A 24,409-nucleotide genomic window follows, 5' to 3' on the forward strand; every position below is an offset into this window, starting at 1 on the left:
ACATACCGATGGACTGGTGTATCTTATTCCATTATTTGCTATTTTCCATCAGATTTTATCTTTATATGTGTCTTCCTTTGATTTCAGCTAAAATCCTATCAAAATTATTTTTATAATTCATTTCTTACACTCTAAAGGCTACAAGTCTAAAGTAATAGTGTTATCTAAAAATTGCCTATTTGGAAATGTCAGATTTAACTAATGCAAAATTTAAAATGTAATAAAGAGTGTACTCTATTTTTTCTCAAAAAATTTAATTGCAGAATTATTTACAGGAGATGAACATAAACAATACATAAACCAGTTGAAAGAGGCAGCTTCATAAAAGAGCCATGGGGCAAAATAGTGAAGCACATTTTCTTACAATCAGCTGGAGGTGAGTAGAGAACCATGAAAAAAAAGAATAACTCAATAATAAAACAATTTTCAAATATGTCTTCAAAGTAACAAATAACATTCTGGTAAAGAAGATATTACTGAGAAGCAATAAATTATTGTAGCAATGAAACAACATACTGTACATTCAATTTAGGTATCCTGCATGCTACTAAATAGAATTTATCAAAAGAACCATAAAAGCATGAGAAAGAATTACATAAAATAGTTTAATTCTAGTGAAGTGTAGCTTTATACAGATGGTGAATATTTGGCACTCAGTTCATCCTCATTGTTGATATGATTTCTTATGTATATATATATTTATATATATTTATATATACTTTTAATGATAACTAAACAGCTAGTTTCCTGGTACTAACATTCCTTGAAGTTCTATAGGAGGCATTTAATTTAGTCCTTAGGCCACACTTTATTATTTTGGCGTGTCCATGGTAAATGAAAGTATGAGTTTTGTCTCTGTACAGAAAATCCTGCACAGTCATAGTGGCTTTTCTTCAGGAAAGAACAGTTTTAGAGCATATAAGCCAGACTACTTGAAAGGGAATTTTATTTCAGTCAAGAAATTAATGTATAAATTGAACTAAATAATACATACATGCTGAGCCCTTTTAAAATGAGATGGCCATTCTATTAAACCTCCAAAGGGTAAATCAAAACATGGATATGAGCATGTGGATTCCATGGTAATTATAAAAAGCTGGCATTTCTTTGTGAAGACTCTCTTCAGAGACTCAAACCTACTACTGAGCCCTATGCATGACTCTGACCTACCTGAAAGGAAAAATGAGCTCCTGCAAAGTAATGGCACACTTGCTACCTTGAACACAGAGTCCTTCCTACCTCAGACTTGCTGAGTCAGATATTGATCTGAATTATATTGATTCAGGTCTGATATTTCATTCTGGTTTCAGTTTCTGAGCATTGATTCTAATACAACTGGGATCAGAACTTATCCCGATGCTCTACAATAATCCATTTCACAAACAAGAAACTTGTATGACTATGACAGTGAAGTTTTTAGGACTGGGAAATAGTGTGTTGAATGAAAGAGTGGCAAGGTAAGAAGAAGAAAATTCCTCACTAATGGGCTATGTTTGTGAATAATGACTGTATATTCAGATAAGCCTCCTCCTCATTTATGCTTAGGTGAAAATATCCATGGTTTTGTACCTAGAGAAGTAAAAAATCCTGTCCAACAAAACCAATTTAGAAAAATAACAATTTGGCCTTAATAAAATATACAATTAAATTACCAGCTGATGAAAACTGTTCTGTGTTTGCTCAGTTAAAGAGTAAGCCGTGTAGACAGACTAATTCACCTTAACTAAGATCTGACTTCAAAAGCCCAGTTCTCTTCTGGCAATGAAGGGTAATGGGACAAAATCTGTGTGTGGAAAGGTGGATCAGTGAACGTGCAGTCTTCGTCTGCTATCATCTTCTATGAAATGTGATAAGCATTTAATGAGAAAAGATCTGGAATACTGTTTTTAGATACAGAATCATAGAATTGTTTATGTTGGAAAAGACATTCAGTAGCGAATGCCATAGCCTCTTTCAGCTATTGGAATTTTATTTCATTAAGAGGAGCTGAATCAGCCCACATATGCTGGCCAAATTTTCTTTTGGGCAACGTTCCATTTCAATTTTGATTTTATACTTGTTGTCCTGAACAGCTTATTATGTAGTAAAACAGCTACAGCATTATGCCATAGAGGTAGCTGCATTTCAGAGATAAATTAAGCAACTTCTGTGGATACAGAGGGCTTAATTCCTGACAGGACTCTGTATATGCATATGAGTATGCTGTAAAGCATCTGTTCCTGAAAGATGGTCCCTGGAGGTGAACACGGTGAATAGCTGCTGATGGGCCATGGGGCTGCAGTAGGCAGTGAACCTGCTGCAGCCATCGGTGTTGAGGATGAGCTGCAAGAAAGTGGCACAATCTACAGGAATGTGTGTGTTGACTGTGGTTCCTGGGTCTGGTTCTCTGGAACCTTGACGGTGAAAAATCATTATGTGTATATATTGATATATGTATATATCCTCTTTCTGTTCTCTGCATGAAATGGTGGCCTCTCATCTGCAGAGAGAGGTGTCCCCATTGCTCTGCCATAAAAGAACCCTTAGGGTTAGGGCTGAGTCTCCCAAAAGAGCAGCTGCCCAAACCAAAGCACAATCATCATGCCTAAGTCCTGTGCCCCACATCATCCCTCGGGTTAGCTGGGCTGGAGGGCAGACCTGGAGAGAGAACAGGGCGTTTGGGGGAGGCTGCTTGTGCAGCAAGTACCCCAGATGGATCTCTCCCGCTAAAAAAGCGGGGGAAAATGCACTTGCGAAGGGGAGACTTGCCAAGATTCCTGACCAAGAGGGCTCAGCTGCTGGTGACATCAGCTCCTGTGCCTGGCACCAGCCAGGAGTCTCCTCCAGCACCCTCCCATGGTGCTCCTCCACTGCCGGGACCTCACTGCTGCTGTCAGGAACAGAAAAGGCAGAGATCGTTCTGGAAGGTTAATTTGATGCTCATCACTCCCTGCCTACTTCCTGGGGGATGGTATGAGCACTGATTGCCCTCATCTCTGCTTTGCTCAGGTCCTCCTCTTGGTTCAGTAGTCTTGTCTTCTCCTTCAGCACAGATTCAGACTGTGAGGTCCCAGATGCTGGAAGGGTGCTGTGGAAGGAAACTCCCCAGCAGCATGGGGACAGGTGGGAGAACTCCTAGCATCCCGCCATGCTGGGTTACCTGTCCCAGCTGCAGCCCAGCCTGGAGTTTGTGTGTTGGCTAATAAAGTGCTTGCAGATCCTTCTGGATGAAAGGCACTGTATAAATGTGGGTGTCAACCTGTCATACACCAGGAAGCACCTCTCTAGACATTAAGGGGTTTGTTGTATTCCTTACCTCAAGCGCAGTTGGCGGGTGGTATCCCTGCATCATAAGATGCTGTGGAACAGTAATGGGAGGTACGTTGCTTCATGATTCATTTAAGCTGTCTTACACGGAGGCTCTGGTTTCACAGGGTTTCAGTGCACACAGCTTGACACCTGGAGCTGCCAAACCAGTTTCAGGCCTCCAATCGGCATGCACAAACCAAGGCTTGATGGGTCAGCCTCCAGTGTGCCCTTGCCACTGGTGCCAACACTGAAGTGCTGAGGAGGACATCAAACCCACCAACTGGGCAGGGCAGGCCCAAGGCTTTGAGTGTAAAAGGCTGAGCTGGGCTGATGTGGAGGCTCACTGCTCCAGGCGAGGGGCCGGGGGCCCTGCATGCAGAGGGCCTGGGACAGAACAGTGACACTGCCTGAGGTGCCACGGGGCCAGGGACCTCTGAAGGGCACTGCTTCCATGGCCACGAGCAGGCTGCGGGCCCCACGTGGCACACAGGACACGTGTGACACTCCGTCGCGTAGCTGCTACTTGCAAAACCACCCAATGACCAAACATTCCTTGACTATATACTAGATGCAGTGCTGAGGAAGTAGAGTATTAATTTACTGATACAGCAGGACGTGGGCTTATTTTAAAACAAATAATTTCCATTATATGAAATATATGTTATATCTATCTATGTATATGAAATTCACACACTTTCCTATGCACGCTTTAATTCCTTCCTGATTGATCTCAAATCTAATATAGTGTCAAGGCTTAAGCATGAATTAAAATATCACTTTTTGGTATTAAACTGTACAATATTGTTAATCTTTGCATTCTGCCAAAGGCCATTCTAATCAGGTGGACATGAAATAATAAAACAATTCATAATGTACTTCACCAAATTACAAAGAATTTCAAATCTAAAATAATATACAAAGCAAAAGTAAGTATGGCAAATATCAACAGTTTTACCATTCAGGCCTTTTTCCTTATTTAAATTTTCTGAATTCTCTTTAGTATACTTGTGTTTTACAGGCAATGACTAAATGAATAGAGACTTTCTATAATTTTAATGTGTTAAAATACATATTAGCCCAATTAATATTTAATTAAACACTAGGCTATTTTGCTATATTCAGCTGTTCTGAGAGAGTCTATACCATGAACTCTCAAAGAAGAAAACATTCTAGTTCCTATCTTTCTGTTTATTTATGTTCCTCCTACTTTGGTTTTGTAACTGACTTTCATTTTTGTGATGTGGAGTCAGATTACACTTGATCTGGTTATATGTTTATTAACATATGGTGTTTCTCATCTCAGAGAATGAAACAATCTGACTTTGATTTATTTGCAACACAAATATGATGAGCATAATGTTATCTTTCTAAGCTAACCAGGTGTACAATATGTAAATTGAAATGGCTTATTTGTCTTTAAAGATACAATGTTACCTGTACAATAATTTAATATATTGCACTTCAAAATGTAATGTGCACAGATAACATTATCAGATTTGTTGGTAGGCATCTAGTTTACTTTTGATTTTTTCCAATTGTTTTTTGTGGGGTTTGTTTGTTTAGTTTTTTTGTTTTTTGTTTGTTTGTTGGTTTGAACAAGGTGGAACAAACAGAAATCATAGATTTATAAATCTTACACTGAGAATTTTTTTATAATAGCATGGGAAATGTAGAACATAGAGTCCTCCAAGTCAGCATTATTAGGCCAGCTGGGATCTCAGTTTATCTGTAATCTGTTTGGTTTACAATTTCTCTTCATAAAGTCTGATTACTGGCAGGATCAGGTGTAGCTTGTCTTAATTGCATGACCTGTTGCTGTAAGTAGGAGGGTTTCTCCTGTAAGTGTACAGGAAATGAGATAAAATGTATCAGCTGCCATATGTGTACAGGTGTATGTGTCTCTACTTTCAATTTCTTCAGTCGAGGGAAAATACTGGCTTTGGTTTTGTATGAATATTCTAATTAGCAGCTCCACTTTAAGATACCAGTTTTCAAGACTAAAGATGCCAGTCTCTGCATGTACTTCTGTATTTAAAATAGTACAACAAATATAGGAAGTAGCATCAACATTGTACACTGACTAGGATTCATCTCTTTTCCTTAATAGAAAATGCCTTGAAAACACAAGGGATGGGAAATATAATGTTTTCGTCTATAGAAGAATATTACAGGGATTTATTCTTTTTTATTCCTTTTTTTTCTTTTTTTTTTCTTTTTTTTTTTTTTTGCATTCTTGAAGGATATACATTCTTCTTGGTTTTTGCTTCAAATATAGTTTTAAGGCTATTTGGCAAAGTATATACCAGATACCAGGCTAAATTTACAGGGGTGTCTTCTCACAGAAACTTCTCAAAACTTCATCTCTAAAGATTCATACTTTGAAGCCAAGCATGCTTTATCAGCTGTCCAAAGACAGAACTCATGCTTAATACCACACACTGTAGGAAAAAGAGAAGGGAAAAACCAACCAAACAAACAAAAGAAAACAGATTTGAAGCAATGTCAGATCTGCATAACCTACGGTACTTCATGTTTTCTTTCAGTCATCCATCAGGCTGCAGGGTGTGTGGGATTTGGATTTAAAGTGCTTAACAGGTGAAGAACCAAAGTGCTTGAGTATAATTAAAGAGTTGTTCTGCCTATGGCTAAATATGTTGCATTTGTTAAAGCAGGTAAAGAGGGAATGTGGTAACTGGGGCTGTCTGTCTCACTGGGTTCTCATTCTTTTCACCTAAACTTGCGTTCAGTAGGATCCAAACCTTGGTATCGGGGGCTGCATGTTACTCATTTTATTGCGTCTTCACCTGAAGACTTCTAAGTGCTGGATTGCTGGGTTGGCTCTGGAAGGTAGGTGAAGTGGAATAATTCTGTCCTAATTTGTTTTAAATTAAAGCCTCTTGACTGTGGTAGCTCCCACTTCTCTATTCTGACCTTTGAGGCTTGAAAATATATTATTTTCCCTATATTCCATGGCTGGAAATCACTTATCTCTTGAGTCAGGTGTTTTGTTTTCTTTTTTTTTTGTTGTTTTCTTTTTTTTTCTTTTTTTTTTCCTATGTCTGAAGCAAGCAAGAACCTTATTCTTGCCATAAATGATAACTGCATAGAAAAATAGTTCTAAAAAAAAAATACAATTGTAAACCACAGTTTACCTTACCTTAACATAACCATTTAAACTTATATATACTTACCACTCACATTCATATTTCTTAAACTGTTTACAACATCACAACTGGCATTTTAAACAAGCAAGATTTTTTTGTTCTCAAGGATACCCTGGAAACTCAATTGTTATAACAATTTGAGAGTTTGAAATAGTACATGTAGCACAGCTCTTGAAATGAAAGAGAGAAGGTTTATAAAATAAATATTAACATGTAAAAGAACTGTTAAAAATGCAATGAGTGGTCCAAAGGAGTGAGCATAACTTTTTCTTTACTCATCTTACTACAGAAGATCTAACTTTTTAAGGCTTCCATTTTACTTTCACCCATCACTCAAGTCCTCTTGCATTACAATTTTGCTTAGGTTTCAGAGTGTCGTTATACTGCTAACAGCAAACGTTTCTTAGTAGACATTCCCACCATCACCAGACTCGTATGCTTCTTGGTTTCTGATGAACTTTGGAGTTTTAGTGGCTGGATATCCCTGTTCATCTCCAGAAACTTGAATGAGATGAGAGGCCTAATGTTATTTTGCAGTAACAAAGATGAGAAGAGTGGAAGAGCACATGGGTAAATATGTTAGCTGGATTTTAGGAAAAGAAACTGGAGGTCAAGGAGATAAATGGGTTCTTTCTTTCCTGCTCTTTACATTTGTAGCACCTTCTACTTGGATTAGCTAATGCCTCTAGTGAATGGTGAGATGCACCCATTTATAGTTTGTTATTCTTATCCCTAATTATCACACATTTTATAAAAATATAAATAACAAAAAGTAAGCTGGGTTCCATCTCAAGAGGTGTTTCTTGTTGTCCTCTGAGAATATATTGGATAAGTCAGGTCTTGACAAGCCCTATCCATTGTAGCTGATTGTAAGTCAGACAATAAATACAAAAAGAAGTCATTCTTGCGGTGAGCTCAGCAAATTCTGAGGAAATCAAAAGCATTCCACTGTGCTTATGGCACAAAGAACACAACATCAAGGGCATATTTAGTGGAGAGAATGAGACAAAAATTACCAGGTAAGTGACAAACTGTACAAGCATTTTGCTTAAAAAAAGGAACTCTGCAGCATTCTGTCTTTAAAGCCGGGTTTGAGCCTCTGGGATGTAGATCTCAATGCTGTCTGCACGCTCTGTGGCTGAATTCTGCCGGAAAGAGGCTGCTCGCTTGGCAGCCATCAGCCGTCTTCTAGCTTCTTGTCGTTGTCTGTCAGGTAGGTCCAGAGATTTTTCTCTTGTGATAGGGAATTTTCCTTTTGGGGGCTTCTTTGGTACAGGAGGGGGAATCTTTCTTTCTTCCTGCAATAGGGCATTAAAACTAAGGGTGAGCTGCATGTAAAAGGTACTTGTCAGCAGAGCATGCACATCAAAGACATGAAATGCAAAATACTGATTACATACATCAAGCATGCTCAATTTGTGCTTGCCCATCAGCTGACTTATGGATTACATGAACAGCTATCCACACTAGGGACACTGACAAAACCCTCCTATTTGACAACCATTATGCATTCTGCAGTCCTGTGCCTGAAAAAAGATTGTGCTTCCTTCCACCATCCTTGCAGGTATTGGCACATGCAATATGCACACCTCACTTTCATATGGATTTGTTTAATTTAAGCTGACACATTATTACACTCATTATAAACAGAAACACATACTGTCTCTCCAATAAGAATTCAGCGCATCTGTGTGGTCTGATCAAGTGAAAAGACTCTCTAAGATTAGCAGGACAGGATTTTTGATTAAATTAATCATACTGAGTTTAGCCTCAGCTGGATATGAGATAGCAGCTGTGTATACATGTCTATTAGTTTAGTCTCCTCCAGGAATTGCTCTATGCAAACATTCAAGCACCAATCAGAGAGAGAACATAGGGCTAATTGTTCTTCTTGCAAGTCTGGGCCATTTCAAAGAAAATTATTCTCAAGAATTATCAAATTATAAGTGAAAGTTAGTAGATTTTGTTACCAAAGTAGCTGTAAATTTCTCTGCAGGTGTTAAATCAAGAATTATTTTGACCATTTAGAGATTGTGGAAGATCATATGAGGGCCTATTATAAAGGCATTGTACACTAATTTAGGTTGGAAAAGATCCTCTGGAGGGGATTTCATACAATCCCCATTCAAAATGCACTTGAAATTATAAGAAACTTTGAAGTTAAATGTTTGGATTTTTTTTTTTTTAATTTCGTGTTTAATACTGAATCACAGAGCCCTGAAAATGATGACTCCATAACTTCATTTGTGTAGATATGGTTATTATGATAGATCTTTTTGCCATATAATTTCTTAAAGTAATGGTAATAGTCCAGAGTATGGGCTGTTCCTTATGGAGAACACAGTTAATTTGATGCACAGCAGGATTCAAATAATACAAAAATTGAACTGATACACTTATGATTTACAGACTCCTCATTAGGTTTTTCGGTGTTTATTTTTTTTTTAAATTTATTTTGGTTGGTAGGGTTTTGGGTTTTTTTACTTTTAAACTAATTCTGATTCTACTATCCAAATGCAATAGCCAAGACTAAATAAGGTTATTTAAAAACATAGTTCTGCATTAAACAGGAGCAGTGCTACAGCCTAAGATGCTATTCTCTGTGATAGTCAGTTCTACCTGTCTTTATTTTCTTTCTCTCCTGTTTTCATAAAGGCTCCATTCCTGTCATCCCATCTTAATTTTTTTTTCCACTTTTAGTTATTTCCCTCTTAGGAATATCACTGTTGCTGTCACTATAATGATTTCTTACTTCCAGTTGTCACTAGTAAGCAAGAATTGCAAACTCACCATCCACCAACCCGTTGGCTGAAAATTAAAATCCAAGAGGAGCATGAAGAAATGAAAAAGTTGTCAAAATGCCTCCTAATTTCTCCCAAACCAAACAAGTATTCACCTGAGGCCAACAATACTAACTCAAACCAAATGCTCTTTTCATCTGGCTGATTCAATAGTCAGTAAGGACAGTGGGATAATCAAGGTAAGGGATGAAGCTCTAGAGAGAGGAAAGGCAGTTTCAGAATTACACTGCCTTTACGGGCAATTTGTCACCTTGTGACCTTTGTAAGCATCATGTGGGGCATCTCCCAAATTGTGGAGTTGCAGGGCAGAGGTGCAGGGAGTTTACCAGCAGTACTTTGTCCCCCAAAAGTATAAAAGCTGAGCTTTAGTATGACCTGTGCTATGTTTTGTCACATGCTTTTCTCTCTTTCCTGTTCCATTATCATTTGTGTCATGCAGGCAGGGTTAAACACTGCAGTGTTCAAGTTTGAGCTGCCCCAGATGTAGTAGAGTGCTGAATTTACCTTGTTTGAATTCTTAAGCTATTGTCTTCAGTCTGAATTAATAAGAACACATTTCTGTTCTAGCCTTTAGAATGTGAATCAAATAATTTGAACAAAAGTGTCATGGAGTAAACTAGCTTAGCAAAATCCATTTTATTTATTATAAAATTCAGCTCAACATTGTTAAAAAAGAAAAGACTCCTCACATCTGATGAAAGTTTCCATGGAAAAATTGGGCCATGCCAATTAAATACCTCCCAGCGTTAGAAACCTATTGTGTTTCACTACAGTATTTAACACAAGGAGACTGCAGAACTACAAATTGCGAGTAAATGGTATTGTCCATGGTCTGCTTACCTTCCTTTCAGGTGATTCTATTATTTTCCATTCATTGAGTTTCAACTGGTGCAGTTCATCAAACTTCATGCTGACATCTTCAATTGAGAGCTGCAGTAAGTCCCAGAAACCTGCAAGGTCCTGGGAAGTTGGTCTTGGCATGGCACTCGGGTCCTGAAATGCACAAAGGAGAGAAGATGAATACTCCAGGAGGCTTTCAGCAGTGTGCACTGAGGCAGGAAGGGCATGGTGCCAGATTTCATTGCTGCAGCACTGCTCAGTGCTAAGGCTCTGCATGCTCTGCAGCTGGGAGCTGTGACTGGAAAGCTGTGCCTCCTACACAACCCAAACATGAATGAGTTGGATGTCACATGAGAGCCTTCCTGAATTTGCGGCATGGGAAGTTCCTTAGCACCATATGCTGTGCTGACCTGCATTTCTAAAAAGGAGCAAGCTGACAGCCTCTGTCTGCTGATTATTAAAGGCAAGGGGAACATGGTTTGTATTCCAGCCAGCCTGAAGTCTTCCTGGTTAAAAATTACATTCACGATAGCTGATTAAGACAAAACAATGCCACAAAGACGTTGTCACCTTATGCTGAACTTGATGTTTACATTGTCTTGCATTTTCAAATGTATACGTGATGTATGAAGTCTTGATGGGATGCTTGGATTTTGTTCTCCAGGGAGCTGTATCACACTTAGGAACTGGGAAGACATTACCACCAGGTACTGCAATTAAGAGGCTCTGTGTGCACAAGACTTAATGGAGCAAACATTGGTGGTAACAATTAGCAAGATGACCCTGTATTCAATAATTAACCTGATCCCAGTGCTGGATAAAAATTGTATTATAAGGTAGTATGCAGACTCTTAACCCTATGCTGTCTGAGCACTGGTATTAGTTCAAGAAGAGAGCTTTGTCACTTTATTGAAATAGGGCTTAATTGGTAAACATATCTGTGAAGGTAATGAAGAAATGCCTTTTTCATTCCAGGACAGGAGGAAGCCATTATGATGGTCTAAAGAATGGAGCTGGGAGAGAGGACATCAAAATCATGCCAAACAGACTCTTGACCTCTCCCTTCCTGGGCAATACCTGTAAAGACTAGTTTGCTATGTTAGCATCACTGCTGTTATGGCAGGCTCTGTTCCCCACCTTTTTCAAATCTAGTGGTTAAAGGCATTTAATATTTAAACACAACCCCACAGTTGTCTAGAAACTGGAAGATAAGGTTTGCTGTTGAATTCCTCCCTTGAATCACACATTTCAAAGGGTTTTAAACTAGGAATTGCTGCTCAAACTTGGGTTTACAGATGCCACTGTGGGAGATGAGTGCTTGGAAGTGAGCATGACAACATGTAGTGTTGCCAATATCTAGACTCCTACTAGAATCTGGGCCAAGAGCAACTTAAAAGTCTTCACTAGAAAAATGGTTCCTTTTAATAGGGAACTTCAGGGGTTTAAGATAACTGGCCGTAAAGATTATAACAGACTTCTGGGAACCTTTACAACTCCAGATTAGTGTTCACTGAAAAGTACTTCATTAGGTGGACCCCAATTTGTTACAAAACAATTTGAAATGTATGTCAGTGGTGTAACTTACTCTACAGAGGTCAATATTTCAGGCTTTAGGAACAGACTGCCTGTGTGAAATTCATGAGGACAGTCCCTCAGCAATCTGTCTTATCTTACAATCATTGTGTCCTGCTTGGTCTCCTCAGTCACTCTCCCCAGTTTCCTCTAAACAGCCAGAAAGTTATGCTACTCATTGCAAGGGCATTGCTTTCTAAATCAAGGCTAATTGCTGTTCTGCACCTTTGTGCTCCCTACTCTGCTCAAGGTGTTTGTGAAGACCATGGCCTCCAGCACGACTCCTGCAGAGGGCTGTGCCATGTGTGGTCTGGGCACAGGAGGGATGCCTTCTGCTTCTTACACATCCACAGGTCATGAATAAATGCTGGCACAAATGAGTACTACTACAGCCAACTAAGTTTTGAAAAGATTGGCTTCAACCTGCTTCTTCTCAGTAACTGCTTGTTTATTTGTATCTTGGAATTCAGCTTTGCAGTCCTCCTTTTAAAGGAGGCCTAAAGCAAACAACAAGTCCCTAGATGGTGCTCAAGCTGCTTTGTTTTAGCCTACAACTATGACACACAAGCTGAGTAGGATCTGTGCTGACTAGAGAGCATGGAGGAGCACACTACAAAGGGAAAAAAGGGTACTACAAAAAGCAATGTGAATAAGGCAGAAGCGACTAGTTATTAATCAGTAATGATGCTTTTTTAAGTAGTTAGTGGGGACAATATAAATGTAGGAGATAGCCAGAATCATAAAAAAGAAAACTTCATTGAAGCTTACATTTCTGTGAATTTACCCTAAGTGGGAGTCTTTGAAAAGAGTTCCTAACACAGAGCACAACCAAATGTGCCATTTGAAGTTCCCATTATCCTTTAGAAAAGTCCATAGATGACCTTCATGGTTAAATTTCAGTTTAAGTATATCATTTAAAACCCTTGTTGCATTTTGAAATGGCAGAATTAAATGCTGTTGTTCTGTGTCCTACATTTAAACTTATATAGGCTGAACACTGTCAGAGAAACTGCTGTGTGGCAGCCCTGTATGTGCTGGATGTTTTAGAGAGGGAATGCACAAGCTGGCAGCATTCCCCTGGGGCACTGAGATGCTTCCTTAGGAGCCTATGGAAAGCCTGCTGTAGGTATGTACTAAGTCACTATTCAGCAACCAACTTTATCATTAGGTAGAAGAAGAAACGCCTCCAGACATGAATGACCTCCAGTCAGTTTTGCAGCTTCTGCTTTCTGCAGAGCCCATTACTGATTTAATGAAAGTGAAAGATATTCAGAGACTAAATCTTGAGAGTGGGGTAAAGCTGCTGTTATAGAGTTTAGAGGTTTACTCTCCAAAAGAGATAAAGAGAAGTAAAATCTTGCCAGCTTTTTGGTTGTGTTGTCTACAAAACTGAAGATTTCTCCTTGCACTCCTATTGCCTTTGCAGTGATGAATTGTTCTCACTCCTGAGCAGCTGATGGCTGTGCTGAGCAGGAGCTGCACTTGCTATTACAGTAATGCTCTCGAGAACAAGTGCTGGGCCACTTGAAGATAAATGAAGTGGAGGTTATGCTCTCTAAATCTTAGTTTGCATAGCTTAATCAATCAGGCAAGGGAGGGCATTTTTAAATTTGCAGAGAGAAATTTTCAGACACTGATGAAGATTTCCTTCTTTTGGTATGAAACAAGTTGCTAGATCGGGAGCACACATGATGTAATTGATAATACAGATGTGGTCAAGTCTTGCTTTGTATCTTTCCTTTGCTATTCTGTAACACCTTTTAAACTTCTTGATTTGACAGAGTTTTTGAAGCAGATAATTGGATTTTTTCCTAATGAGAAACATGTATCTTAATATTTCCTATCAGAAGGTATGAAACTTTTAGCATTATTCTCTCAGTATTATTTCATTGCAGGTATTCTGAATGTTTAACTTTATGGATGGGAAGCAGCAAGTAAGACTTTGCAGAATGGATGTTCTGTCTTGGAAGTTATGTGACAAATCCCAATGAGCAAAGAAAAGTATGTAAGCAGATGTATAGCTTACATCTGCTGTCATTCACACAACAAAATTCAGTACTTTCAAGATATGAGGTTTAGGGACAGTCAGAAGGAAAAGGTACACTTGATTTGAGAGAGACAAAGAAAGGTGTTCTACCAGCAGCTGTAGCTATAAGAATTCCGTTCTTCTATTGATTAGTATCATCTTGCCACAACGTTTGAATTGCTGACGGCTGCTGCCATATTAATGAAGATAACAATTAGAATTGAATTAGTCTCTTATGAACTTCCAGAACAATAGCAGTAACCCTCATAAGTAATGTAATGCATCTGTTCCTTTAGCCCCAGGATATCTCATTTATAATTGGCAGCGCAAATTATCCAACTCAATTTTATGAACATTATAGATACCTCATTTCCATGATCAGTCCTATTTTCAGGCAGGTAGAAAGCTGGATCATGTATTCTCCACTATTCCATTTTACTGTTTTCCACTGATTGTAATGTGAAAATTTCCCCTTTCTTATGTGAAATAGAGTACTATATTAGGGTATTGCAAAAATAAGCCATAATATTATATCTCAGAAAACTTGAATTTGTTCCCTTCTCATTTTCTTTTGTTTAATAAGGACAGCAAGAAGACAAAAGCAAAATATGATCAGACTGAAATTACTGAAATTACATATTTGCTTAAAAAACATAAACTAGCATCGTACTTAAGGACTTAGTTTAAAAAAAGGGGTAAGTAAATTGGGAACATAAAAAAAAATTAATAATAATAATCAAAACCAATTTTAATTCAGAATGCTACTGTTTGGATGCATCACAATTGGTTTTGAAGTAAAAATATTAAATCCTAAAATATAAAGTGGCATTTTGTGGTATATTATGGGTGAATAACTTAAACTCTTCAAGAATAGCCAGGCAAAGTGACTTACCAGATTTTGCTGACAAAGCCAATAAAATTGCTGGAATTTCTGAGACATGAGGAGCTGAGCACTTCCAACAGCACTTCTGATCTTACCTAGGACTAAGCATACAGGTTGATTATTACCAATAAATGTTTTTTAGCAGCAAATACAACATACAACTCAAAAATATGCAGGTGAAATTCCTGGTTATTTTAAAATGAAAGTAAATATTTGGTCTTGTTGATTGTGATTACACACATAAAATGTTTTTAAAAAAGACTGAGGTGTAGGAAAGCTCAGTGAAACCTTATCTTTTGGCAATAATGAATTAATAATACATGATATATTAATAAGTCAAAACAGCTTATACTTTACTTGCTTAAGGAAGTAGAAAAAACCAAGGGACTATATTCAGCTTCCTGAAGTGGGCATCCATCAATTCATATGATTTTGAAAAAACTCTTAAATTTCAAAGTAAATGACACCTGTCCCATTTACATTTGCTCATGTAAATTGGGAGCTGTTGAAATTGTCTTGCCTCAAGAACCAGTTGGATGTCTGTTCCTTCTGATGCCAAAGGCACCTTAGATTACATCTTTTGGTTCTGTGATTGCAAATTACTCCACTCACTACACTTGTGTGGATAATCCCTGGGTGAGATCTCTTTGTCTGGTCTGAGTTGTGACATTCAACTGTAAAGTAACATATTCCTACCATAAAGCTTAGATCCTCACAGGAATTACATGTCTGAGACATATTTTGGTACATCCACTAGGAATTACAGGTTCTCTGCCCAAGAAAAGATACAAAGTCCTCAGCACAGGAGCTTCAGACAGAGCTGGACATAAACAGGTGCTCCAGGACTTTGCTGAACCAGGATCAGCCCTGTGGGTGTGCTGGTATTTCCTCACTGTCCATGTACATGACCTTACAGTATGCACTGTTCTCCAGTGGTACATGTCAGAGGTCTGTTATTGGAAAATGACCAAACTCATTTCACTTGATTTTGTTTCCAAGAGTCATCTGTCTAAATTAAAAAGTTTAAATGCGTTATAATCAGTTGTCTGAGTACAGAAACTCAGCCATGTTAGGCAATTATTTTTAGATGGGTTTAATTTCCTCCTGGAGTTGCCTCTGTCTTTCTGTTGACAGTAGTACCTAAGGGGATTGGCTTATTCCTAAGAAACTAACTCATCCTGTCTCCCACATTTGCTGGGGTAAATATTACACTTTGGTAGGTAGCACCATGCTTTTCTTCTTCCTACATATCCTTTCCTACACTTCCTTTCCTCCACATCCATCTCTATGGTGAAAAAAATAATTAAAAATTAAAAAGCATTATAAGCTGTGGTCTCAAGGAAAAAAATATTTTAGCAGGAGTATTTCTAGATCTTTAAATAAAGATATAGAGAGGTGGGGTAGACAGGAGTTACTCTGATATATTTAACTTCAATTTGGAAAAACCAAGTTTGATAATACAAACAGGATGGTGAGTGTGGAATAAAGCTGTTACAGCACAACTGATCTGCAGCCCCTGATATAGGAAACATTAAACTGTGACAGGTCTTAACATTTTGTTGTTATTTAGAATAAGTATCTGAAGGAATATGAAAATGGATTTTACATTTTAGTTCTGCTTCCTTTACTCCTGTGAAACATCTGCTCACATACATTTAGCAGCAAGAGATAATTTGAAAGTTTTGGGCTCCAGTTACAATCTTAGTAACTTTCAAGGCATGTGCTGATGTGTAGAACTGTGGTTCTCAAACTCTATTCCATTTTCTGTTAAACAAACAGTACAGCTGTGCCACAACACTAAATTAAACAGAGATATACATAATTCATCAGTCCTGTGTGACATCCATTGTAAAAGGGTTAAGTGGTTCAGGGCTGCATGAGTAATTCACTGAGGTTTGTTTTTGTTCTGTTGGCCAAATGAAATAAAACATTTTAATTGGTTTGAGGTTTTTGATCACCAAACCCCTCACTTTCCTCTACAGTGTTACTGGCGTACAGAAAGGAAAATTTGAGTGTTAAAACCTGGACAAGCATACAAAAACATAAATAAAAAAGAAATGTTTCATTTGATATGACACAAATTGCTTTAACTTGGTTTTCAACATTTTTAATAAAGGCAATGACTTAAGTGAAAAACAGTCTTGTATCCTCCTTTTTTCTCTCAGTGATCTGTAGATTAGAACATCTGACCCAGTGTGGGGTGAGAGGTCCTCCTTTTCCAGGATGAGGAATTGTGCTGTAGCAGGTCCCTAATATCACCTATTCCATGCTGTGTTCAATGATTCACTGGGCAAAAAATGAGTGTGATTCCACGGGCTGATGGTTGTATTGGTTGTCTCTAGTGAGTAAAGTTCACTCTTAGTTTCCTCTGCTGAATTTTACAGTTCATAGCTCAAATACATAGTCTGAGTAAGGGGTATTTGTTTTAGCTCCTCTGCAGAAATACAGATCCTATCAGAATCAATATATGTCTGATATTTTCTAGTGAATCTAGTTACCCGAACCCTCATATAAAATAAACATTAATTTTATCTTCTTTAACATGAAGCAGTGTGCCAACAAGCACTAGTGATTTAAAGCCCAGTCAGACTGGTCAAGACTTAGGCACTGGCAACGTAGCATTTTGGTGGGACACATATTTGTCAGGGATATAAGACTGTGATGGTTGCATGTGCCACTGAGTCACAGTGCTGAATACACATGTATAATTACAGCCCTAGCACTTACTAAAGATCTAACTCTATTTCCATTTTAATAAGTAAATCAGATGTAATAAAACACAGAGGTTAGAATATCTCATATTCATGCTACTCTGCTTTGTTGTAATTAAATTAAAGTATTAAAACACTTCACCTCATAATCTTTAGCACAATATTAATAGACATCCAAAGTCTTGTTATTAATTTCATGCATTGGGGAATTATTCTGATGAGTGCAGATTGATTACCTCCATGAAAGAATGATGAATGTTAGAGACTGAAGAGATTGAGATGTTTGGTGATGACTAGAAGATTTTTCTTGTAAATAAATGATGATAAAATCTACCAATACACATAAATAGACATGTTCTTCATATAATCCATATACCTCCTTGCATTAAGATAATTTTGTATTTGCCCAAATGTCAGGAAAGAGTCACAACTCTTTAATTCTGCTCCCTGAAGCATTTGAAGCACTCCATTTTTCTTGAATGGTCCTTTATGACTTCATCTCTGAAGATATACAAAACCCTGACCATGACTTCAGAAAAAGTAGGTTCAGGATTTACACCCTGACTTAGAGATTATGTAAATTGCACAATCAATACAATATTTTCCCCTATATGTATGGAATTGCTTGAAAAATTCTACAAAAACCTTGTAATCAAAAATGATTTCATATCACAAAGGTAGAGACAAAAAGTTAGGTCTGTATTGATGAAATTGATTATAATCTGATGCTGTAACTCTGATCGTGACAGGTTAAAAGCTCTGTTCAATTGTACCACTGCTGCACCAGCAGTGAGAAACTGCTAACAATTAATCTGCTTCTGGCATTCATTACTGTCTACTTAAATGACATGTTTTAATTTAAATTTTCATTCCATTTGATCATTCCATTTTCCCTCTATACCTGTAAATAATTTACTCCACAATCTGAGAAAATATGCCTGGAAAAATACTGAAACTGGCATTTAGTTAACTCTCCTAACTCAACGTAGGGCATGGTATTTGTATAATCTCTAAGCCTAAATTAGTAATATTTAGAAATATCTTTTTCACTACCAACAGAGCATGTAGACACAAAAATAAATACATAATGTTCAGATGGCATTTTTGGGACAACACAGCCCCCAGCTGGCAGTGCTCTGGAGGGTAACGGGACCCTTGTTTACCAACTGGGACTTGATGCAAATTTGCTTTTTACCTCAACAAAGCTAAATTCAAAAAGGAGAAAATTTCAGCAGAACAATACAAATGCTAGGAGGAATTCTTGGAAGACACACTACAGGACTTTACAGACTGTTTCAGTACACTTAAGACATTCTTTAGTCATTTACAACACTCCAACTGGAAATTTCAATAGCTCCTGAAGGATAGGTTTGTGAAAAACTTTAGAAAATTATGTCAGTAATTTCTCTTTGGTTAAAGTATAAGCAATATTTGGTCAAACACCTAAGAAAGCTTTTATGGATAATTAATTCATGAATATACTTAAATCAATTGGCTGTGAGGGTTTTTTGTTGATTTTTATTCCCTTAAAATTATGGGAGATTTTACTCTGTTATTGTTTTCTATTATTATTCAGTCCTATTAGTAAAACCTTTGCAGTACTGTGAAAAACAGCTAGAGGATTAGCAAGGAATGGTATCCACAGAAATAAGGGGAATGGGAGAGAGAGGCGATACTTTGAACTCCTACTCTAATATCTTAATTTTTTTCCCCATTAGAGATCACTTTACTGTTATGCCAGCAAAGCCCCTAAGCCTGATGTGGAAGACACCAGCCAAACAACCTTTCTGCTGATATAGTTTATCCTATAGTTAATTTTTGCACCTATCTAAGGATTTTTATGTGAGAGTAAACTCTGTGGAGCTGTTCTCTGTAACAAAGTACTCTAGTGGCCAAGCAGGTGGCACCAAGAAGCCCAGGGTGTTTTCTTCTTTCCTCTGCCAGTGTCTGCCTGCAAGCTCTGGGCAGGGACTGCAGATTCCTCTCCCTGCTCTGCTCTCCCTGCTCCCATCACTGTGCTCATGGGATGCAGAGTCCTTCCCTCTTGGTCTTCAATAGCTTTGTGACACTTGAAATTGTTTTTCTTGTCATCACCTACACTGAAATAGCCAAACACAATTTTCAGGGTGTAAAACTGAAACTCCAGTCAGCACCCATGAGACACACATATCTTTGCCTGGAGGCACCCTGTGAGTGCAAATGACCAGATGTCTAACCCTGGGAACTGTTACAGACACATATCTATATTTTTTATATCTAAATGAACACACACACACACACACATACACACAAACACACATATATAATAAACAGAACACAAATAACTGTCTCCACAGACAGTATAAGAATTTTGCAGAGGCTTCAAAATAAAACTCACAGCAACTAACCAAATAAAAAAATGCTTTGAGAAGAAGGAGAGAGAGGTTATTTGTGCTGCAATGATCTCTTTTTTCTAAGACCTAATGAGTGAAGTTCTTAAAACAACATTATGGGAGAAAAGCTACAGTAAAAGAAAAAATCAATATAGCAATTAGACAGCTTTTGGTGATCTCAGGGCTGCTGTGTTAATACCAAAACTGAAATTGTTTTCTAAAATACAGTTATATTTTAACTGTTCCCATGTTTAAACCAAAATAGAAGTGGTATCATAAGGACAAGTTTCTCCTATGAGATGCAAAGCTATATTTGGTTTTCAGGTACAATTAATATATCCAGGCCAAAAAGAAATTATTCAGCTTTAAGAATGACAACTTGAATGTGCAAACCTTGCTGTTTTGTGTTTTGGGAATACTAGTCTTGCTGGAAGATGGAAAACTGTATTTATTTGCTTTTGGTTCAGACATTTCTGATTACTTTCTTCAAGGAACTGGCAAATGTTTAAATACGTCAAGATACATTTCATGCTGGGATATCATTAAACTTAAGTTCTTGTGGATACATGCCTTACAACCTCTGTAGCTCAGACTGGAGATACAAAATGTTCTAAATTCTCAATAGGAAAAAAAAATATTCACACAGAGCTTTTAGGATGCTGTGAAGTTCATTCTCCTGGTGAATTAATTCTTTGAAAACTTCCTTTTACTTGATGTGCTATTAGATGAAGTGATACCATTTAAAAATAATGTAATTTGGAAATTATTTCAGGAAGATCTCTTGAAGTGAGTCACATACAATAAAAAATTGGAACTTTGAGGTTCACTTTTGACATGCAGCTGAACACAGATTCTGACTTTGCAAACACTCTGTAGACCTATTATAGAACTTCTTAACCTGTTAGGGAGGTCAAAATGTTCCCCCAAGCACAAGTTATTAATCCATTTTTTTTAGTTTAAGAAAGAGAGATTTCAAGGGTTTCACTTGTATTTTATCAACTCTGTTATCAGGAAATTGCCCTTTCTTTTCCTCTTCCAAATTTGAGTCCCTCTGCAAACAGGGAAACAAAATCACAATACTATGTTTTGTTTTTTGACTGAAATATTCCAAGTTAAAAGGGTGTCCTTAACTCCAAATATTAATAAAAATTATGGAAGCCCATATTTTCTTCATGTCCTATGTACAATTTACAGAAAACTACCTTCTTGATTGCCATTTCACCATGCAGCAAGGTGTTCCAGAGTATTTCTGGAGTGCAAAAGTCTAGGTTCATCATAGTTCCCATCATAGTATATGATGGGAAGGACAGTGGTTCTGCACCTGAGAACAGGTAGTAAGCTAAAGTCAGATCATGGAAGTTTTCCTCATGTAGTACCCAGTTTCATATTCCAAAGAGTAACAGCTCTGACTGCCTCTCCACATCTCTGAGCGAGGGGGGAGTCCTGATGCGAGCGCGTTCCCATCGCTCACTCCACATGGCTGCGGATCGGAGGAGGGCTGTGCAAAAGGAAGAGCTCACAGAGAGAGGAGGTAGGAGAAGTCCAGCTCTTGCCTGCAGACTCCTCACTAGGAAAGAGAGGGGATAACGGCCTGTGTGTTTCTCCCCTTTGCTCCCTAATAATCTTACTCTTTCAAACGAGATCAAAGCCCTGCTCTTTGAACTTCTGCTTCAGACTGAAAACATTGATGTTCTTATATCAGTAACAGGTGATCTGGGAAGCAGGTGCTTTGGGATTCTTAATGATAACATTGAAATGTCAGTATTCAGCACTGCAAAGACTTGAAGAATTGAAAAATAGGACATATGTGAAAAAAAGAAGTACTGGAGAATAACCATTATGAAAGGCTTGGAAAGTCTTCCACACGCTAATCAAAGCAAAATATGTTACTATTTAATAGTCCCTAGAAGGGTGTTAAACTCTTCATAGTATCAATGGAAGAGGAATATTCTGAGCTCTGCTCTGTCATGATGAAAATAAGGACAAAACCCACAGTCCAGAAAGCGCCAGAGGCTGAAGAAAGGAAAACCAGCCTTACTCACTGCCCCACCCCAAATCATCAGTTGTTACTTGTCAGACTTGTGCACAATACAGCAGGGAAATATGACTGTAAAATAAAAAAGTTATGACGTAAAAACATAGACATTCTTTGTTTTGAAAAGGTCAATGCAAAAAATAGAAATTGGCCTTTTAGTCACCATGCTGGACTGTCTCAATACTTGAGGGTATATCATAGCAAGAACTCATTGAGGGGGAAAGAAGATGACCAGGAAACTATTCAGAGGTGATGGTGAAATTTGTAAGAGTGCAGGGAAAGATTCTAGTAAGAAAACTTAATATGAATTCATTTGTGATCTGAGAAAATCTCAGCTGAGACAATAATTCAGATTGTCAGGGATTGAAATATTTATAAAACTGAGCCTGAAGAACAAGGATAATTGACCTCAAAGGGAATCACAGGGAGCTGGCTACTGAGTCCTAGGACCACTTTGATATATTACTACCATTAGCACTGTCTTGGATCTTGTTCCAAAATAGTCTACATTATTTTTCACTTTATACCATCACTCCTTTCAAGGTGTCCACAGGACATGAGAGAATAATAATGATTCTTGACAAAATTGTAAGAAGAAAATACAGCTGAATCTTCTAATAATGCATATGCCTGTCTAACTGCAGAAGTACTTTAACTATTGTTCTTGCCTGCTTTCTGTTCCTCCAACAGGCTGAAGTACCTGTAAAGGAAACATTTTTAAATGTAAGTTTTTAAACATTTTTAAAATGACTGCTCACTAAGAGTCAAAATCACAGGTTTCAGGAAAAGGGCAAAACAATGTCCATGTAAGAGCACACAGGGTGCTCTGGCAGAGGGCCAAGCACTGGAGCCATAGAAGTGAGAGGGAAGGATGTGTCAGATTTGGAGCTACGAATGGAGCTGTTGCACCATCTGAGCTCTGTGTAATACCAGACTTTGATCCTGCACTGGACTGTAGAGTTGGCTCTAACTACTTCCACAAAACCTTACTCTGGGAAACACCATCTTGTGCAGCCAGTTGCAGGGCAATGTTCTTATGTATTATGGTTCTTTGCTCCTACAGAATGGGTGAGGACAAACCACAGCTCACAGCTTTATCCTAACAGATTTCATATTTTAGTAAACATCTGTAAGAAAATATACTGAAATGTTCTTACTTTCTTCAGAAAGATCATTTTCTTCTGCTTCTCTTTCCATTTCTTTGCACCAGCCTTCCATTCTCTTAGTTTCAGTGTGTAGTAACTTCATAAACCAAGATCCATCCCGTCGACAAGGAGACATTCGACCAGTCTCTACTGTCTCAATGGCTGGCTCTAGCCAGGGCTCTGGTGGTGGAAGGTTTGAGGTGTCAACTGGGGTCCTATAATCTTCTCTGTAACTGAACAGTCCCTGTGTCCGTACAGTTCTCACTGCACTATACTGGGTGGGTGTGCTGGGCTCTGAGTGCTGCTGGAATGACGAGCCAAACTGAAGTCCCTTATCCTCCATGGTGATGTGTCCTGGAAAACCCTCCAGTTCCAGGTCAGCCTGGACAGCTGCTGTTACGCTGTTTGAGCGCTTGAATCGTCCATGTCTTGGTGAAGAGGGAAGAAAGAAAAGATATTAAGACATACAAATAACATGTAATGGTTCAGGGGCACAAAATAATTTTTCAGTGAGAAAGAGCAGATTCTGTTCTTGTTGGACTTTGTGTTAAAGGTTTTTTTTTTGGTGTGTTTTCTCACTAAAATTACATGGTGAGTAGCAACAGAGAAGAAAAACAAAATTCATAATAGAATCATTGATCTAAGCAAGGGTACAAAAGAAAATCATTTAAATTATCTCTGGAAGCAAATATTGATTTATTCTCATACTACAAAATTACACGTATCATTACTAAATAAACTGGAAATAACTAGCAGAACTAGTACTTCCTGATAGAAGTCTGTAAAGTATATATATAAAAAATTTTCAAGTGTTCAGAATTTTAAGTAGAAAAATCTGAAAATCTGCTCAGTTAGGACTTTTGAGAATCCTGCAATAAAAGAAAGATAATATCAGCATGTTTAAGACTGTGGGTTGGAGGTGTTTTTGGTCTTATAGGGTGCCCATTAAAAGTTGATTTTCCACTATTATATAACACTGAATAATGACATTTTGGAGAAGCTTTGTGTTAAAAAAGTTAGAAAAGCAAAGATTAATTGTGAAATCTTTTCACATTGGAGTCTATTGTCTCAAATTGTTTGTTATGGCAAAAGGCAATTAGCAGCCAGACACTCAGCTGTGGTGAAATGAGATAAAAGTCCTGGTCCAGTACTTGACAAACAGTACCTGCCAGGGATAACCTGTGGGTCAGTACCTGGGCCAGCAGCTGTAAAAAGTTAGAGGACTGAACTAATCAAAAAGCTGATTTTAGTTTTGAATAAAGGTACCATCCTAAGAACTGTGTTTCATTTTGTGGACTGGGAAAACCTGGATCAGCATGAGCAGTCCTATTGAAGGAAGACTGTTCCAATGCCTAGAATTTAGTATTCTGTCAGTAATGAAGTTATATTAAGCCATTATTTCATTTTAATACTTTAACTTCCTTCTCTCCAATTAAAAACTGGAAAGTTAGATAAATGTGAAGCAACTGCTAAGTAATCACAAATTTTTCCAAATGACAAGCATGCATATAAGACTTTGGGAATTATTTAGTGGCAGCACCTGTTATGTGTTATTTATTAAATCTCTTTACA

The 24,409-nt window shown here is 37.8% G+C and overlaps 1 protein-coding gene across 14 annotated transcripts in view; it reads right to left on the bottom strand.

Annotated features, from left to right (window-relative positions):
- Positions 1–235: 235 nt before the first annotated feature.
- The window catches only part of DLGAP2 (DLG associated protein 2), a 451,519-nt gene continuing 427,345 nt past the window's right edge, over positions 236–24,409 (bottom strand). For 11 of the 14 annotated variants that reach the window (XM_033513041.1, XM_033513040.1, XM_033513039.1 and 8 more), the window contains 5 exons: positions 22,850–23,265; positions 14,584–14,675; positions 10,094–10,246; positions 9,243–9,260; positions 7,336–7,750 (listed from right to left, as the gene is read on the bottom strand). In XM_033513041.1, the coding sequence (XP_033368932.1) occupies positions 7,532–7,750; positions 9,243–9,260; positions 10,094–10,246; positions 14,584–14,675; positions 22,850–23,265 (898 nt within the window). In that variant the 3' untranslated portion in view covers positions 7,336–7,531. Of the gene's footprint in view, positions 7,751–9,242; positions 9,261–10,093; positions 10,247–14,583; positions 14,676–22,849; positions 23,266–24,409 lie in introns of all 14 variants that reach the window. The other 3 variants (XM_015621029.2, XM_015621018.1, XM_015621017.1) reach the window with 2 other exon arrangements.

Source organism: Parus major, chromosome 3, assembly GCF_001522545.3.
Source record: "Parus major isolate Abel chromosome 3, Parus_major1.1, whole genome shotgun sequence".
Lineage (NCBI taxonomy): Eukaryota > Metazoa > Chordata > Aves > Passeriformes > Paridae > Parus > Parus major.